The sequence below is a fragment of the Rhinolophus hipposideros genome (genome assembly GCF_964194185.1).
Source record: "Rhinolophus hipposideros genome assembly, chromosome: 15".
Lineage (NCBI taxonomy): Eukaryota > Metazoa > Chordata > Mammalia > Chiroptera > Rhinolophidae > Rhinolophus > Rhinolophus hipposideros.
Window position 1 is genome coordinate 7,244,461 of NC_138061.1, and position 18,857 is coordinate 7,263,317.

Sequence of the window (18,857 nt, forward strand, 5' to 3'; positions counted from 1 at the left end):
ATGACAAACTGGAAAAGGGTCATCCCTGAAATCTTAAGGGCAAGACTTTGCCCTTAAGTGACTACAGTGGCTACAGGAAACCACTTCCTGTAAGAAAAGTCACCCTAAGGAGGATAAAGTAACCCAATACTTTTAAAACCCTGACCTCTTGGGAAAAAAGCAATCTATTGAAATGCAGACAAAAATGAGATGGATGGACTATTCCTGTACAAGTAGTTCCTTGAAAGCAATTTGGTTATTTCTGCATGGAATATGCAAGTAGCAACTTTTGAGGAAAAGAATTTAAAGTGGGTCATCTGGAAAGAGACAAGTTCACTGAAATAAACTATGTGTACCAAATAAATCAGAAAAAAAAAGGATCCAGTGTCACTTTTGTTTTCCATCTTGGAATAGTCTATGTTTAGCATAGTTCTCTGCAAGTACTAGGGCCCAGTAAATATTTATTGAACTCAGTTGAAATGAAGTACATGCAACTGAACTAACAGCATTCGCAGGTAACATCCTTCTGATGTCAACTTGAAATAAATTGCGATTGATATGAAATCTAACGTGAGAAGTTTTTTAAAAAGGCCTCAAAATGAACAACAGACTAAGCATTTGACACAGAATATTGCGGGTCCCATAGACGGTTTACAGATGTCTTGTATACTTTCACAAAATGCAGATATTTACTCTCAAAGAGGCAATTCTATCACGAAAATGTTCCCTCTTCGAGAAGATGAAACCTGGCCTCTGTGCTGCGGACTCCGGGCAGTTTTGCGCCGACCGTTGGGGGCTGGGAGGCCCGGGGCTGGAGGCAGGAGGACCCGGGAGCTCGTCCCACGTGACACCAACCTCGGCCTTCTCTAAACACAGGCTTCCTTTTCTTACGTTTTACAAGGAACAGGTGGCTGCGATCTAACTTTGCTAGACTCTGGGATTTGCAGGGCACTTGTGCGGTACTTCTGTCAGTGACGCGCCCTCCCCGGCCGGGTGCGAAACTCGGCTGTTGGGACGCGGAAGTCCATGGGCGCCCAGGCAGCACCCCACAGTCCCATTTAGCCTGAGCGGGCACGTGCTTGCCTGTGCTCCGGCCATGTAGCCACGTACAATGCAAACTATAAACAACAACACCAACAACAAAAGAGTGTAGGGAGGCGCCTTTGCCTCTCGCGCCTTCTTTGCCTAGTTTCCAGCCTCAGATCCCTCCTCTGCCCAAGTGCCGCCTTTCTGCGCCCAGGTCCTGCGCCGCGCGGAACCCACAACTGTGCCGCCAGCCCGAGAACTGTGCGCGCCCGCAAGCTTGTCGCGCCTGGCTGTGGGACGAGCTAAGCGGGCTCTTTACCTGGTCCAGGCAGCGCCGCGCCATTTGCCCTGAGCCCTCGGAGAGGAGGCTCGTATCAATGGTTGAGCCAAGTTGCACGACGCCCTGCTGCGGCCAAGCCCAAAGCGAGCCAGACTCTGGGAAGACGCTCGCTCCAGGGAGGCAACCGCTTCTGCAGCGAGGCCTACCTGCCCGCCTCCGTTCCTTTCGGCGCGGGCTCGGGAGCTGGATTCAGCCGGCGAGAGCCTCAGCCAGCTCCCAGACTGGGTACCAGGGAGTGGAAGGGAGTGCGTCTCCAGCCCGTGCGCCGCCCTGGCGGTGCCAGCGTCCCAACCTTTAACCCCTGACCCTGGCCCCACCCTCCAAATGGGGCGAGCCAGCCCTCCTCTAACGCACACCCACAAGTACCCTCCACTCACAAGTGAGGAAACCTTCCACGCGTCAGCACGCCGGGCCACAAATGCCACCGAAGTTAGCAACGATGCTTAAAATGTTTTATTTTTTTCCTCTTTAAAAATATTTACAGATCTGACATCTCTCTCTCCCCTACCCATCCTCGGGATGAGGGAAACGAAAAGAGGCCTTAAGATAATTGTCCAAAGCAAGCCCCCAAAGGCTGCTGTGGCTGGCCGTGTGTGCACGTACATATATATATATATACAGGTGTGTATATGGGGAGAGGATTGTCCCAGTTGTCGTTGGTGTTTTTCTGACTTTTTTTCCCTACGTCGATCTGGCCGAAACTCCCATTCCCACTACCACCCGAGAACATCCCCTCCAAAGTGTTTTTCAAAGCATACTGGTTGTTTTGGGGTAGAAAGCTGGAGATCTGGCTTTGAGGAACGCCGATAAGTACCCGAAACAATCAAAACAAAAGGTAGAGCAGAGGCCATAAATAGGAGATAATGAATACACATGGTGTATTTCTTAATATTCCTGGCAACACGCCGCGTGCTCCGGAGCGCGGGGAGAGGGGCAGCCCGCGCCAGGCTCCCAGGCAGCGGCAGGAGGGCCGGGCGGCGCGGGGCCGGCGCGCGGCTCAGTAGTCGAGCTTGTTGTAGAGGTTGTAGAGCGGTAAGGCCGAGAGGTTGCTGCCGGGGTAATACAGCGGCGCCGGGAAGGCGAGGGAGCGCGGCACTGGCACGCGCAGCAGTGAGCTGTCCCGGAACACGAGCGGCATTCCCACCAGAGTCTGCGCCGACGCGTGCGCCATGTTGGCCGCCTCCAGCTCGGCGGAGAGCTGCCGCTTCCACTTGTTGCGGCGGTTCTGGAACCAAGTCTTGACCTGGGTCTCAGTGAGCTGCAGGCTGGAGGCGAGGCAGGCGCGCTCCGAGCTGCTCAGGTAGCGCTTCATGTCGAAGGTGGACTCGAGCTGGTACACCTGGCTGCGCGAGAAGACCGTGCGCGTCTTCTTCTTGGCTGAGCCCGCCTGCCGCTCTGCGCCGCCGTCCCGCGGTCGCTCTGGCCCCGGAGACGGCGAGCCCACGGGCAAGAGCCTCTCTTTCTCTTCTTTAAAGTCCGGGTGCGAAGGAGAGAGGAAAGGTGTGCGCTCCGAGCTCGCGGGCCCTGTGCCTCCGCTGCCCTTGGGGGTACCTGGGGAGTGAGAACAGACAGAGAGGCCATGGAGTTGGGGAGCCTCAAAGACTCCAGCTCTGGCCGGCAGGCGGCCGCAGCCTGGGTCCCATCTTTCTCGGTCCCAACCCCCTCCTCTTCTGGAACCCAAAGCCCAGCAACCCAGCACCCCGGCTTTTAAAAAGCAACAGGAGAGGGACCCAGCGACTTCGAGTTTGGGGTCTCTGTGCTCCCAGCTTCATGAAAGCACATGTGGCAATAGGGGGAGAGAAGGAACATTAACATCATTTTAAAAGGTGATTTTGCCTTGTAATGACTGAGCTGGAAGCGTTCCCTGAGCTTTATAGGGTGGCATCGTTTCACAGGCCGTTTGTTCGGAAATCATGCTAAGGACTAACACGGGGCTCCCCTTCCTCAGATGTTGTAAAGAGGAACCATCTCTGAAAGGCACCATTGTCAATCATCTTGGAGTGCTAACCATTCGGAGAAGGAGGAGGAGAGAGGGAGAGAGCGAGAGACAGAGACAATGAGAGGGGTTGCGGAGAAGACGCTGAAAGAGATTGCGGTAGAGACAGACAGACAGACCCGGCTTCCAGACCTCGCGTTCGGAAAGAATCAGATGTGCATAGGGGATATAGACGGCAGAGTCGTGGGTGCGGCCCGCCCTGTGCCCAACCCGCTGTGCTGCACTCCCCCAACCCAACTTTCCCCCAGCCCGCGCCGCTCAGGTCTGTGTTCCCGGTCTCCTCCCGAGCGCCCGCCGGGCGGAGGAGGCAGCACCGCGCGCGTCTCCTCCCCTCGGACGCGGCCCCCGGGCTGCGGCGGCTCTGGCCGAGGGGGCCCGGCGCGAGAGCTCCAGCCCGGCTTCCCTCCCCGAGAGCTTGCTCGCGGCCGACCCGGCGGCGTTGCGATCCTTACCCAGGCAAGGAAAGGGGATGGGGGGATGGTGCTTGGGGCCGGGCTCCTTGGGGCCGTGCGGGTCTGGGCAGAAGCAAGTGGATGCCTTCCAGCCGTCGTCCGGTTCCTCCTCCTCCGAGGACACGGACAGGCTGCGCTTCCTGGCCGGCCAGCCGGCGGGCTCTCGTGGCGCGTCCGAGGGGCCCCCGCCCAGGATGGACTGAATGGTGAAGCTGGAGACGCCGCCGGCCGCAGGACACCCCTTGCCCGCATCTTCCTTGCTGCCCATCCTGGGTTCATAAGAAATCGGAGGAAACCAAGAACTCCCTTTAGAGACGGTCTGAGTGGAAGGTGGTGCAGGCAGGCAGGCAGGAGGGGGGGAGGGGCGGGGAGGGGAGTCAGGGGGAGGGGGCGGCGAAGCTGGCGAGGGGTCCCCTCCGCGCAGAGGACACGCGGGCACCGGATGGCTGCGCGGGGGTCCTTGCCCTCCGGGCTCTGGGTGTGCCCGCCCAGCCCCGGCGCAAATGCCCCTTCTTCGCCGGCCAGCTGGCTGGGTCTCCGGCGGTGCGGAGGTAGCGCGGCCTCATTTGCATAGAGGTTACCCGGTCGCCGCCAATCGCAGCGCCGCCGAGCGGCCCCGGAAATTTTCAAACAGCCCAGGCCGGGCAAGCAGTGCCGGTGCTCCCGGGAGCACGTCGAGAGCCGCGCGGGCATCGACTGCGTCTAACCAAGGACAGACGGGGCCGAACACAGAATAGATTCCAGCCCGGGTTCTCGGCCTCTGTGGCGGCTCTGACCGCTCGGACTCCGGCCCTCTCGAGGGCAGAGACCGCGCGGGTCTCTCAGCTGGAGTGGCCCGACGCCTCCCTCCGGAGGACCTAGCACCGGCTGCTCCACGATCCTCCCCAGCCTCCCACCTCTTCTCGTCCGGGCGAGCAAGCAGGGCTGGGAGGCCCCAGACCAACGCGCCCAGCGCGGGAGAGTGGGGAGTTTAGGAGCATGCGCCTTGGAACTGATGTGCTATTCAGGGGAGTTTAGTTGGGAGACCAGGAGCAGACAACTTCTGCCCTGCCTCGCCTGCAGACCCCACCGCTGTCACAGGTCCAACGGGGCTGCAGGATCATGATCGTTGTGGGGAGGCGGGAGCCCTAGATCTTGTTTCAAGAAATCCTGGTTCGAGTCCCAGCACCACCACTCACCTACTGCGTGAACTTGAACAATTCCAGTCCCAATCAGAGCCTCACTGCCCTCATAGGTGAAATGAACTTCTGTTTAGCATCTCACCCTTCTCCTGTTCTGAGGATCGCCTTAAGTAGATACGGAAAAGCGCCCGAAAGCCTCGGAGCTCATAGTAGGTACTCTGCAGACCTTTGCTGAATAGGCCACACCTGTCCTCCTGTTCTCTTGAGGGTTTTTGTTTGTTGCAAATATTGGAGGTCACAGAATTGGTGCAGAGATAGAAGCTCTTTGCTCCCGGGAAGGAGAGCAGAGGGCAGGGACATGGGTTTAGAGTTGGGCAAAGTCGATTCACATCTCAGCTGGGTGACTTTGAACAGGATACTTTAACTTTCTGAGCCTCGGTTTTCTCGTTCCCCAAATTGGAGAAAGCAATGCCTACCTCGTAGAGGCTGAGTGAGGTCAAAGTGGCCGGCTCCCAGCGGCCCGCACGGTACTCGCTCAATAGACCTCGGTCCCTCCCTTCTCCTCAGAGACCCCTCTGAGCCCTGACTCTCGCCTCTTTAATTCTCAGATCAGCTGTAACCGCATCTATAATCAGTCCGGTGGAGGCAAAGCATTGAGGGACACAGTTGTCTACACAAGCTTCAAAGAAACGAAGGTGCTCAGCAACCCCACCTCCTGGGTCTGCGGCCTCGCACCCACCCCTCAAGAAACCCCAGAAGCCCTGCCCCTAAGGTATCCCCAAATGCAGTCAAGGGTGAGAGGAGACTCTGGAATCAGTCCCCACAAACGTCCAGACGCTGCACCATGACGGTGCAGTTCTCCCCTCGCCCGCGCTGCGCCCGGGTTATTGAGCAGAGCGCTTATAATATCATTAGCCGCGGTGAGTTAGCGGCTGCAGCCCTGCCGGTGGCAGAACCTCTCCCTACTTAACTCCTCGAAGGGCTCGTTAATGGGCTAATTGATTAGGAGTCCGTGGCGCAGCCGGAGCAGGGGCCGGCGAGGAGGCGGGGGCCAGAAGCTGTGCGCCACAGGACCGCGAGGCCGGCGAGGGGCAGGTGCCGGCCTCCGTCACCGCATTAACCTCTTCAGGGCTCGGCGGCGGGGTCGAGACACATTACAAATGGTCAGCTTTAATCATGGTGTCAGCTCATTAACCCGGAAGGACCTGGCGCTGAAATACAATTTGTGCGTCCTCCTCTGCGCCGCGGCGGCGCAGGCTCCTGCAGGCTCCCGCGCGGTTTGGGGGGTAAAGGGGAGGTTGCTGGAAAGAAGCACCCGACTCTCTCACCGGCCTGCAGCCCCTGCCAACCGCAAGCTCCCTGGCTGGGCGCGGTCTTCTAGCCCGGGCAGAGGCTGCTCCGCCGGAAATTGGCCAACCAGGCCAGAGGAACCCGCCACCCACTGGGGAAGAGGAGTTGGAGGGAGGGGTGGGTTGACTGAACCCTCTGAGCTACTAAATACTCGATGCGGTAACCAGGAACACGCGTGGAACGTCCCATCACTCTTCACTTTAAGCCTCACAGCAAACCTGTGGCAAATCCTTGCTCCCAATGTACAGACGAGGAAACTGAGGCTCACGAAAAAATACAGTGACCAGGCCAAGCAGAGTAAGCAATATGGAAACTCAAGTTTCTTCCATTGCCACTACCAGGCCCTGAAGAGGGGCGAGGGCTGGAGCAGCATTGGCATTGAGCTTGGGGAAGGAAGAGCTGAGAATAAGTCCCTGAGGAAGCACCCCTATCGGGACGTCGGCGGCGGATGTGTGGTTGGGGTGAAGGGCGCAGTGGATTGACCTCTGCCAAGTCGGAGACTACGCGAGGCAGCCACTGGGCCTCAGGGGTGGGCCTCGGAGAAGCAGCTCCCAGCCGGGGAGCGGCGAAGGACGCGGGGCTGACCCGTGAAGTCTGGGTTGTGGCGCTAAACTAGGAAACGCGCTGCCTCGCGACCCCACAACCTCCCCCACCCCCATTCCTCCGCCCCAGGCTAGTTTCGAAGTCAAAAGGAGCCATCTGGCCTCTTCCTCCGCCTGCTTGCCATTCGCACTCCCATTGACCGTCTGACACTGAGGTGCGCTACAACCGAGGCCTGCGAGCCTCCTCCACCCCCACACCCCACACGTCTTCAGACGCTCACGCTTTAAGCGGCGTGCACCCATTTGCATAAATACTTACGCACTCACACACATTCAGCCAGCAAACTTCCACTGAGCTCAGACTAGTGTCACACACACACACACACACACACACACACACACACACACACTCGCACTACACTGAACCAGGGAAGCGATGGTGGGCGCAGGGCGGAGACAGGGAGGCAGTGACCAAGACTGGAGAGACTCCTGGTTCTGCAACTCCACGGACTCTCCCCTCGCCTCTCCTCTGCTCTCCTCAACTGGTCACCTGAGGGGTCTGCTACCCCTCCTGCACCGACAGCAGTCACATCTCAGGGGCCGGATGCCCGCCATCCCTTTGGGGCATCTGCGGGTCCACGAGACTTCATGGAGAGCGCAGAGACCCAGACGCCCTCTCCTGGGCCCAGTGCCCTGCAAAACCCACTCCCGAGGAACCTTCCGCTCCCGGAACCACCACCCTCAGACACCCGTCTATTTGTCCTCAAGAGTGGCAATCCTACCATTCCGTACCAACTCCCGCCCCACCCTACCAGTATCGGGAGAGCTCCGCCCCTCCCTACTCCATTCAGTTTAAGGGCCGCTACCCTGGAGGAAGGCCCCTCCTCATTTGGGTGGGGGCATCTTTGGTGCAAATGATATCAACAATTAGGCATAACCCGGTTCCTAGGAATGATAAACTTTCCGAGAGTGAAAGGACGCTTAAAGTTTAGGTCTGGAGATTATGCCACTGCTCAATATTAAAGCGGCCCAGAGCAAACTTGCGGAGGAGCCTAATAAAAATTGATCCTCTCTGCTCTGCGGCAGTTGGGAAATAGGCTGGCTGAGCCGGTAATAGTGGAAGAAGGCTCCCTCTGAAATGACAGATGAAGTCATAAACAAGTTTGATCTTGGAATCAAGCTTCGATAAATATTAAACACAGTCTGACCCCCCCTTTACGCCAGTGGATTATGATATATGGCGCGTCCAAACTTTAAAATAAGGAAATACCAGAGAAAATGATCTCAATAAATTTTCTAAGTATAAACGTTGATTATGTTTCGATTTTCATTCAAGGGCCTCTGCTGTTCGTTCTTTGGTGCAAATGACATCTTGCAATAGGCTTTTGGGGAAAAGGGCTCCTTATTTGAAAAAGAGAGCCCCAGAGGTGTACAATTTATGTAATCTGCGGCTGGAAAATGAATTGTGTAATTTATTGGAAAACAGAAAGTCATGAAGATTGGATCAGCATAGCCAAGTCTGCCCCCCCCCATCCATCAAGTTCCAATTAACAGCCTAACCAGAGAGCTTTAATGGGTTTCCAATCTAGTGGCCTGATAGACTCATCAATTCCTCTGGGAGAAATTAAGAAAATCGACCGCCCCTTGGCGACGCAGTGTCATTCCTTTCTGCAACTATATGTCAAATTAAAAACACAATTAAAATTTAAACTGTTTCAATCAAAGGGTGCCCTGCAACCTATGTTTCACTTAATAGAACTTTGATGAAAATCTGATGCGTGCACTCCATCACCAAGGGGGGCTAGGGCAGCGAAGGAGCTCACCACAGAAGGGGATTCTTTGTATTTCTTTAAGACATTAGCGTTCGAGTGAGGCACACCAGGTGACTCCACCTCGCTGCTCCTGGCTAACTGATGGGCCCAACGCGCTCTAGAAACTCTCCCTCTCGCTGGCTCTACACCTCTTCCCCAGCTCTTTTTTCTCTCCATCCACTTCAACCAGAAGGGATCCTTTAGGAACCCCAGACACCCAGATTTGGGTCAGTTTCACCCTGAGACGCATCGCCTGGATCAGCAGCTAAGGAAGTGCCCTGAGCAGTACAACCAATATGCACCTCCTGGGAACTCTCCGAGCCTCCAGCTATCCTTGCCTCACGTCTCTGAAAACTGCTCCGACATTCGAAAGTAGTTCTCTGGGATCCTGGAGGCAGAAGGGTAGGAAGGAATCCCAGACAGACAAATGGACCCCAGTGGGGGCTAGGGCTGCGCAGACGTCTGAGACACGAGTTCCCAGAAGCTGCCTCTCCCAACCAGATAAGCCTTCAGGGACTTCCGCAGGCGAGGTACGCCCGGGGACAAGTGCACTCAAGACCCCGGTCGGAGGCACCAGGAAAGGACCCAAAGTACAGCCGGCCTAGTTATCTTCGCGGCCCTTTCCTCTCTTCCGCCACCTACCCACCCACAACCGTTTGTAGGTCAAAGGGTGAACATCTGCCCTGCACACCCAGACGGGCGCACGTGCACACACCGGCGTGCACACTTGCAGATGTGCGTGCACAGATCGCTGGCACCCAGAAGCCAGGGAGCGTCTGCCAGGCGGGGCGGGGGAGCTAGCAGAGAGTGGGCGGGAAGCCGGGAGGAGGAGCTGCGGGGACTGCCGGTGCCCCGCGGCTCACACGTCCCCGCCGGGCGCTATTCCATGTGCTTGCCCAGATGCGCTTTGGACCCTAAGTGAGGACACGTCTGGGGTTCATGGTTCTTGTACCCTGATCGCGTCGGGGTGACCCAGTAAGAGAGGTCTTTTCCTAGCGGCTCTGCGGAGTCTGTGTTTGGATCGCTAAGGGAAAACGGCCCCCTGGATAGGTCACTGGGCCGCGGGGCGTGGACAACCTCGAGAGGTGGGGCAAAATGAAGTCTTGGAGGCGGGCAGGGCCATGCGGGGCAAAGTTTGCGACCCTGCATGAACTCTCGAGGGAAGTTCAGGAGTCCCGCGCGCACTGAGCGGGGTGGGGGTGGGGGGGGGTGGGGGGGGTGGGAAGCAGGAGGAGCACCTGGCCCGAGCTCGGGAAGCTCAACAACCAGAGGCCTCGCGATTGTTCTGACAACAACCCCCCATCGCCCAGGCCTTAGGTGGCCCAGGGTGCGCCCACAGCAGAGAAAGCAAAACCCACCAACCTTCTTGCCTCCTCCTCTTTCTCCCAGCTCTACCCTCCAGCGTGCGCTCTGGGAGTAAAGAGAGGAGAGCGCACTGGGCTTCTCGCGCGTTGCCTCGGGCTCTGGCGTGCCAGGAGCTGACCAAGGGGACGTCCCGGCTCAGAATGAGTGCCCAGTGGCGGGGGGGCAGTTTATATCTGTCTTGCTGTTGTTTAATGTACACACGCCCACTCTATTTACTATCAAATAAAAGAAATACATCTGTGTTGCCAACAGAAACAGCTCTCGCGCTGGCCCCGCTGTCTCCCATGGCCCAGAGGCGCTCGCGGCGCTCAGAGCCACAGAGTCAGGCACACTGGGTACCCGGGCTCCGAGTGAGGCCCCGGCCCATAGGAGTATGGCGGTGCACTGTGGGGTGTTGACGGGCTCTGCTAGTTTGTTCCAGGTGCCTTGTGAGGAGGGAGCGCGAGCCATCCCTGCCGGAAGGGTTCCAGGCTTCGGTTCAGCAGAGGCAGGAACGCTACCTCTCTCATTGCCCCATTCTTCCCACAGGATTTTCCGCAGCTGCCAGGGTCACCTCAACCAAGGTGTATCGGACTGTGCATTAGCGATGGCTATGATGCTAAACACATACTGAGAGCCCCTGAATACGGTGTGTTAGGAAGTCTAACTAAAGTGTGTGTGTGTTGAGTGTATATCATACGTGAGTGTATCCTACGTGTTGTTTGCGTGTATGACTGTTTGAGTGATGCAGAAAGTATTTAGCCAGGAATCCAATGTCACTTGCACTAACATGAAGATTAATTGGGGGTGTGGATAGGGAAGGATCTGAAGTTAGAGGAGAAGGAGAAGAGGCTGGGTTACAAGTCTGAAGGGAGGGAAGAAGAAAGGATAAAATTGAGAATGTTGTTCAGTGTCCTAGGGTAGGACTGTCTTCCCATGATGAAGACTGTCTTCCCATGATGTCCCATGATCCCATGATGTCTTGGAGGAATCGCATGGAGGCACCCTCACTCCTCCAGATAACCCCTTGTGGTGAGTGGTTCCAGCAGCTCCCCACAATCCCCGAGGAGGCAGTTGAGAAAGAATGTTCCTGTGTAGGGGAAAGATCACCCGAGCCAGCTGTCCGGATGTGATGGTCCCAACTGCTTTCTTGGCCTCTGACAGGAAAGCCTCAGAAAGACATGCAGTGGAGCCTAGGATGCTTCCGGCCTGGAGCAGCTTCGGTGGTCCCGTAGTCTTGCACCGTGGCATCACCCCACCCGAAGGAAGCGGACGTTTTCAGCCGGAGCCAGCTTCTGCGCTCACACAGCCGCCAGTCACGGCAGCATCTGCCCCACCTTCTCCCCCAGGGCGCTGCACCCTTGGCTCCTGGGAGAAACGCGCTGACCAGGGCAGCGGGCCTCCCCCGGTACCGTAGGAGGGAAAGGGAGGCCGCAGGGAGCAGAACAAAGGATAAACTGTGCGTGTAGAGAACCAGTTGTTTCTTGACTTTGTAAAGACTGGGTCAGTCAAGAACCGTTTTCTAGAATCCAAACACAAATAAAGTATTTTCTTGGCGTTTGATAACATCGTGTCCTGGCTGTAAAATCTAAGGACGTGTTTGCTATTGCAACATTATTTTTAATGAGCTGTTATTGGCCTGTCCTGCAGTTAGTATTGCCAACAGTAAAAGGCATCACTGTGTTTGCAGGTAACACAAGGAACAACATATTTTGACCCCGAATTTCTGTTTATTTTTCATTTACAACACATGCCCTCGTTTTTATTCCAAACCAGAGGGAAATGAAGAGAGATCTATCTTCACTGAGGTCCAGGCTAAAATTTTTGCGATAAATACTCATGCCAGTTTATTTGGGGCAGTTTCCTATCAATAGAAAACGATAGTGGACGTTTCGGCCATAGTTGAATCATTTGCGTCAATCGGGTTTGAGGAACCTAGCAAAGCACTGGGAGAGGCACTGGAAACGCGTGGAGGCGCTCCCCAGCGGACGCGCCCTGCCTGTGCCACCTCTCCACAGTCTTCGCGGTCTCCGGGTTCCTCACCTCCCCCTTCTGGCTCCCTGCTTCAAACCGCGCCCTGCCAGGAGTCGGGCGTGCAGACCCCATGCTCCAAGGCAGGGCGCCGCGGGGCTGGAGAGGGGCGCCCAAGCACTTGCTTGGGTCGAACGGACCCGCGCTTCCCCGCCGTTCTCAGCGCGCCGCGCCTCGGCAGGCGGCCCCCACGCGCGCAGCAGGCGCGTGGGAACATCTAGCGTTGCAGTGCAGGCAGCGGCGGGGAGGCTGCGGGAAACCCAGAGAGGCTGCCCTAGAGGTCCTGGGCGCCAGTGCTCAGAAAAGGGCCCGCTGTTAGGAGGCCAGGTCCTTTCGGCCGTCGCAGCCACAGTCGGGTGGTCTCTGTTCCCTGGCACTGGACACACCAGGGCTGCGCCCACACCCGAGCTTTCCCGGAAGCCACAGTTCCTCAAGGCCTGCGGAGGCCGCCGTGTCCCCGATCTGGGAGCCGCGGTCCCTAGGACTGGTTGGGTGCACGGGATCTCCCAGCTGGACTTCGTGATCGGTCTGCGGCCGCAGCTCAACTCTAAGTTCACTCTCTTCTTCCCTCCCCCTGCCCGCGGAGCGCGCCACGCTTCAGGCCCGCTGCCCAGTGCCCGGGGATGTCCGTCCCGGAAGCTCGCGGCTCCCGAAGGAACAGTGGTCTGGGAACCGAACGCGAGTCTGCAACGTTCAGTTAGGAAACACTAGCTCTCCCTGCGCTGGTGGCTGCCGCTTGGCTCGATTTCGCAAACTAGATAAGCCCAGGTCCTCGCCCCTTCCGCCCAGCATTCTTCCCCGCTCGCAGGGCCTTTCAAGCCCGGCAAGACACAGGGTGAGAGAACGGCTCCGGTAGCGAACAAAGCCGCCTCTGTCCTCGCCGCCTCTTGGATTATAGCGCCGGGCGTCCAGGTCGGACTCCGCGAGCGCAGAGGCAGCGTGGAGCCAGGCAGGAGTTTCCGAGACACCTGCTCCGAGGGAAACCGTCCAAAGTTACACACGCTGGCAACACCAAACGCTTCGCTTTTCTTTTTAATTAATTCAATTTCACGACAACATTAAGTGTAACAATATTTTGTTTCTTTTTCTCTCTTTTTTTTAAAAAGGGACTGAACCGGGGCAGAGGTGGGGAGACGGGGCGGTGGGGAGGGGGGGGGACAGACTATCGCAGAACAACAGGTGTAGCTAACAGAAAGAAAACACATTGGGTGGCGGAGCAAGGAGCCCCGCAGAACTGAGGGTGAATTTTACAAGAAATCTGTACATTTATCAAATAAGTTAAAATTCTCCTAAGTTGATTGTCCTTCACTTAAAGCGCTCCGGTATCCTATCTTACTCCTTTGAGCATCGCTATCTATCCTTCTTTCCTTCCTTCCCCCCTTTCTCCTTCTTGATTTTCTCTTCCTAAACGAATGACTGGGATTACACAGTGAAAACGTCTGCTTCTCTCCGTGGAGGAAGAGCAGGGCTCTCAGGAAATTTTGTACAATATTGCACAGGTCAGAAGTACAACCGTTACTACGGAACAAAACGGTAGGAAATAAAAGATACAGGGTGTTTTTAAATATTGAAACCACTCTCTGAAAACAGGGAACGAAGAATAATAGAAATATTAAATAATTTACCAACAAATGAAATTCCCAAAGTAAATGCTACTAATAAATAAGACCACTCACACTGGGCCAGATGTGGAACTGTTTCAATAATCAGAAGTCTGATTTTTGGCTGTCTTGTCTTTTCCCTTTAAACACTTAGAGAATTCTTCCATCACAAAGCAGGACAGATGAAGAGGTCAGAGAGAAATGCGGCCTGAGTTGGGGTTCTTAGGAGAGGCTACTCAGATTCTGAAAATTGGGGAGAATAACCCTTTGGGGGTGGAAAGGAAGAACCAAACCTAGAAATCCAGAAATAAAAGTACTACAGTGTAAGTCCTCTCTCTTTCTCTCTCTCTTCTTCTGAAAATAGTTCAATAGAAACTGAATAAACTAGAGGGGTCCACGTTTTTGTCCTTATTTTCCTTTTTAAAAAACAAAACCAAAAAGCCACAACGCAAGGTAAATATTGGGGGGAAGGTTCCTCATGTTACAAAAGTTTTCAGCTGAAATACTTGACCCGGGAATTTTATTTTTTTTCTGCTTCTCTTACTATATACCAAAACCAAAAGTAAGAGGGGAAGCGCCTCAAATCCATTAGGGGTGAATTGCACGAAAATGCATTGCCAATACTTACAAAACGCTACCGATTGGGAGAGGGGAGGCCGGGGCAGCGCGCCAAAGCCCTGGTTCCCGAAGGCCGCTGGACGTCTCGGCGCCCTCGGCCCGGCCCAGTCTCCTTCAGGGTCTGGGAAGGGGGCCGGGCGCTCCCTCCTCCCCTCTCGGGCCTCACACGGGCCGTAGCAGCGGCACAGACGAGACCACCGGGTGCGAGTAGTAGACGGGGTGCGGAAAGGTGAGCAGAGGCTGGCTGACGGGCACCGGGGCCCCCGCGGCCGCGGCCGCCGCGCCCTCGGCCGCCGAGTTCTCGTGGTAGAGAATGGGCACCCGCACGATGCGCTGCGCCGCCGCGTGGCTCAGGTTGGCCGCCTCCAGCTCCGCCGCCAGCTGCCGCTTCCACTTGTTGCGGCGGTTCTGGAACCAGATCTTGACCTGCGTTTCGGTGAGATGCAGCGACGCGGCCAGCCCAGCGCGCTCCGAGCTGCTCAGGTAGCGCTTCATGTCGAAGGTGGACTCGAGCTGGAAGACCTGGCTGCGCGAGAAGACCGTGCGCGTCTTCTTCTTGCGGCACGCGGGCTTCTTCTCCGGGCTCTCAGCGCCCTTCTTCCAGTCCTCGGCGCCCGGCGTCGCCGCCGAAGCCCCTAGGCTCGTCCCGGCCGCGCCCGGCGGCGCCTCGCCCTCCTTCTTGCCTTCTTCCGAGTCGCTCTCCTCCAGAACGATCTCGTCCGGGCTCTTGGAGTCCAGCTCCTTGTGGTCGGGGTCGGCCTTGAGCAGCGGCTCGGGGGAGTCGCGGTCCGTGCCCGAGGCGGGGGAGGAGTCTCGCAGGAGGGCCTTCTCCGAGGCTGCGGAGAGACAGACAGACGGACGCACACACAAGCGCACCCACACAGCCTTCAGCGAGGCCGGCGCCTGGGGGCTGCAGGCTCGACCCGCGCCTGCCGCAGGGCCCCAGGCCTCGAGGCCTCACCACTCCTGCCGGCCTCCTCCTGCCCGGCTGAGCCAGAATAGGGGCGTCGAGTCCTGGGATCCCCACTCCTCCCAAAGACAGGAGACAGAGACAGGGATGGCGGCAGAGTGGCCGCTTCCTTCCTTTCCCTCAGCATCCCCACGCAGGGCCCTTGGAGAGATTCGCTTCTGGCTGGAGCCCGCTCAGGTCACTCCCTCCCTCCAGGCCAAGCCCCCAGTCCCAGCCGCCAGAAGCCTCCCCATTCATGCCTGAGGCCACTTTCCCTGGAAGCGCCTGCGCCCCGGACTCCAACTCCACTTTTCTCACCAAGTGGGACTGGATTCCCGGGCAGCGCAACCGAGCACACAGCCGGAGATGCAAGCCAGGGGCCAGAGAAAGTTGGCCAAACTGCGGGGTGGAGGGTGCGGGGGTCCCAGGGCTGCGATGGGAGGCAGCGCGGGGCGGGGATGGGACAGGCGGGCGGGGAGGACCACGGAAGTTTAAAGAGAGGTCGGTACCTTCAGGTCGCGGGAGGTGGCCGCTGGCAGGGGTCAGGGTGTAGGGGTACCACCAGGCCGGGGAGCGCTCCAGGTAGTGCGCGGGCAGGGCAAACCTCTGCGCCGGGATCTCAAAGCGGGGGAAAGCCAGGTCGCCCACCTGCGAGAGCGCGAAGCCCGCGGCGCCCTCCAGGGCCCCTTTGGCCGCAGCGGCAGCGGCGGCGGCGGCGGCTGCGGCCGAGGCCGGAGCGAAGAGCGTCCGTGGGGGCGGCTGCGGCTTAGGGGGAGGCCGGTGGTGATCTCCGTTGAGCAGGTTCTTGATGGAGAACGGGGACTCCTTGGGCGCGGGAGGCGGGGGCGGCGGCGGGGGCTGCGCGCTAGCAGTGCCCGGGGCGTCCGGTCCGGGCTCCGGCATGGTCCCCTCTCCTCCGGGTCCCCGGGAGGGAGGGAGCGGGACAGGCGGGCGGCCGGGCGAGCAGGCGGGCGGCCGGAAATCAGACCATAAACGGAACTCAACTACGGGGTGCTGAGTCGGGGGCCGCCTGGGGCGCAAATCCAGCGGCCGGAGGGCGGGGTGAGGCCCCGGCTGGGGCGGGCTCGCATGGGGGAGGGGTGCAGCGGGGAGGGGAGCGGCCCCGCTGCTTCACGGAGGGAGTAAGGCGGCTCGGCGGCGGCTGCAGCTCCCGGGGAGGAGGCGGCAGGAGCAGTCCCCGGCTTGGGGCTGCGTCAATCCGGCGCCCGATGCTAATGATGAAATCAAAATGTCATCCAAGTTAAATGCGGGGAGTATACGGCGATTGGGCGCGTACAATGGCAAATGGGATTAGGCGGGCGAAGGCACAGCCGAGCCCGGGCCCCGCAGCCGCCTCCGCCACCGCCCCCTCTGCGCCTTCCCTTGGATTTTGGCGCTTCGGCTTCGGGCTATAAGAGCCCGCCTGTTATTGGCTTTATATAGTCCAATTAGGCAGCAAATGAGGACAAGCCTATTAGCACAAAAGGATATTGGCTCCCACTAAAGAGGCACTCGGAGCGCTCCCGCGAGCGCCGGAGGCGAGCGAGGGACGCGGAGCCGGTGGCGCCCCCGGCCCGGAGCGCACTGACAGCCGCAGAGCCGGGAGCCTGCGCCTCCCTCCTCTCCACCCCTCCCCGGCCCCCCGCAGTTCAGGGACCCGCTTCCAGCCGCCGGGCCTGCGGGAGGGGGAAGGGGCGGGCCAGGCCCGCCTGGGTCACCTCGGGGTTATCCGCGCTTGCAGCTGCCGCTCCCCCGCCTCCAGGGGCTTGGCAGGGGCCCCCCGCTCCCACGCAGCTGGAGAGCCAAGCAACAACCCAGCCCCGGAGGCAGGACGCGATCTCCGGCCCCGGGCGAACTCACCACTTTCCTACCCTTTGGGGTCCGGCGGCCTCAGCATTTTCCCCAATGCCTGCTACGGGCGCCGCAACGAAGAGGAGGATTTGGGTTCCCCACACACCGTCTAGTCGATAGTAAGGGAATCGGGGTGTAAGTCCTTGCACTGCGTCAGCGGGCTCAGGAATCCGCGTGGCCTTGGCCTTTGGCCCTGAGAAACTGAAGAATGATCCTGTCCCCGGGAGCAAGAGTGGGTGCGCGTCTCTGCGCACGCGAGTCTGCGCGCAGAACGGGCTGACGCCCGCGAGTCAGTCAATGGGGCTGCTGGGGCAGAGGCGTCCCGGCTCCGACGGCTACGCTCCAAAGGGCGCTCTTCTCCTCTCCTCCGGCCACTGGGGCCCAAAGCTTGGCAATTAACTCGGAGCCCGCGGCCCCAAAGACAGTGCCTTTTCCCGGGAAGTCTCTCCGGCTGACGTTTGGAACTGGCTATAAGAGCGGCAGCGCGAACCTTCGAAGGCACAACTGCATACCGTCCGCGGCCGTGACCGTAGCAGCGGCGCCCGCAGTACGTTCCGGCAGCCTCCAGGTCCCTAGAGAAACCTGCTGGACCCCTGAGGGGCAGCTGGGAGGACATTCACTCTATTCCATCGGCCTTAAAAACAACTCCCCAGGTTGCACAAGAAGTCAGCAAGGCAGACATTTCAGACTCTAGATTTAAGCGTCAAATAATCAGAAATGCTTGTGGGGTGCCTTCCCCAGTCAGAGAAAGGTGGCAAACTGGCCATCACTCCTCACTACCCATTGTGAGCTTCCATACACCCGAGGTCTTTTGCGTTCCCTTCGCCTCCCCATCGCCTTCTTCTTCGTTAGCTCGAGCCCTCACCTAACTCAAGGCCGCCCTGCATTGGCAGTTGCGACCGCTCTGGTTCCCCAGTTGAGCAGTGGGTATATTTTATTTTCTGATCCGCAGCTTCAGACCTCCCCCATCAAATCTCGATGGGCGCATTTAATGCTTCTTTTCAGCAAACATTCATCTACAATAGTGAACCCTATTTTTGCTTTGGGAACCTGGAAGCATTGTAAATGGTGCTTCCATAAACAATTATTAATCTCATTATTATTACTCCCTTGAGGTTGTACAGGGCTTTACTGGCACGCAAAACGCTATGCAGTGCCATCCAAAATCTGAGGTGGAACCAAACACAGCACTGAGACTCAAGCTGGGTGGGTCTTACACTCGGGTTTTATAGATGGAAACGGGCTCCTGGAGAGGAGACCAGGCCAAAGTCACCCAACTGGTGCTGGACACTCAGAAGTCATTTTCTCTCCAACTGCAGAGAGAGCTGGATGTGCGTAGGTCTACACAGGTTGGGGTGGGCCGCCCGCAGCCCCCAGCCACGCGGCTGAGGATGTGGCTGAGAGGCCCCTGCAAATGGGCTCGCGTGTTGTGGGAGCTCTCGCGTCCGAGGCGGCTAAGTGTAAACTTGCCCAAAGTTCTGACGAATGGAAGCCGCCTTTAAAGTGATGCCAGCAGTAAAGCTCATCTTCCCGGTACAGGAAGCACCTGGCAGACGTCGCCGAAAGTTCTGGCTGGGGAAGTGGGCTCTTGGCTGTTCGAAATTCGAGGATTAGACCCAGAGGGGAAGGGGCCCAGGCTGGCGGGAGGAGTCCAGGCCAGCCATCCTCGCACCTGTGGCGCCGGTACGTGAGCCTTACTCTCTTGTCTCAAGTTTTCCCAGCGTCTCTCCTCCCAGGGGGTGTGCAGGTGTGTTGGTGTGAGCATGCGCGCGCGTTTTGACCAGGGAGAGGAGTTGCCCAGGTGTCAGCTTCACAACCCATCCCCAGAGTTTCAGGGATGCTGGAT

At 58.0% G+C, this 18,857-nt stretch overlaps 2 protein-coding genes across 2 annotated transcripts; both read right to left on the bottom strand.

The window, feature by feature from the left end:
- Nucleotides 1–1,778: 1,778 nt before the first annotated feature.
- HMX2 (H6 family homeobox 2) lies at nucleotides 1,779–10,124 on the bottom strand. The gene is made up of 3 exons (XM_081074337.1): nucleotides 9,980–10,124; nucleotides 3,794–4,062; nucleotides 1,779–2,896 (listed from the first exon to the last, which is right to left on the bottom strand). Exons 2-3 carry the CDS (start codon nucleotides 4,059–4,061, stop codon nucleotides 2,343–2,345), a joined length of 822 nt encoding a protein of 273 aa, XP_080930463.1. The 5' UTR covers nucleotide 4,062; nucleotides 9,980–10,124; the 3' UTR covers nucleotides 1,779–2,342.
- Nucleotides 10,125–13,026: 2,902 nt separating this feature from the next.
- On the bottom strand, nucleotides 13,027–16,164 carry HMX3 (H6 family homeobox 3). Its single transcript, XM_081074319.1, has 2 exons — nucleotides 15,670–16,164; nucleotides 13,027–15,047 (listed from the first exon to the last, which is right to left on the bottom strand). Exons 1-2 carry the CDS (start codon nucleotides 16,061–16,063, stop codon nucleotides 14,374–14,376), a joined length of 1,068 nt encoding a protein of 355 aa, XP_080930445.1. The 5' UTR covers nucleotides 16,064–16,164; the 3' UTR covers nucleotides 13,027–14,373.
- Between the last annotated feature and the right edge of the window lie 2,693 nt (nucleotides 16,165–18,857).

Bases quoted from the DNA above. Each gene is read 5' to 3' on its own strand.
- HMX2 (XM_081074337.1), bottom strand. From the start codon at position 4,061: ATGGGCAGCAAGGAAGATGCGGGCAAGGGGTGTCCTGCGGCCGGCGGC. The intron at 2,897-3,793 runs GTAAGGATCGCA...CTCACTCCCCAG, and splicing joins CATCCCCTTTCCTTGCCTGG to GTACCCCCAAGGGCAGCGGA.
- HMX3 (XM_081074319.1), bottom strand. From the start codon at position 16,063: ATGCCGGAGCCCGGACCGGACGCCCCGGGCACTGCTAGCGCGCAGCCC. The intron at 15,048-15,669 runs GTACCGACCTCT...GTCTCTCCGCAG, and splicing joins CCACCTCCCGCGACCTGAAG to CCTCGGAGAAGGCCCTCCTG.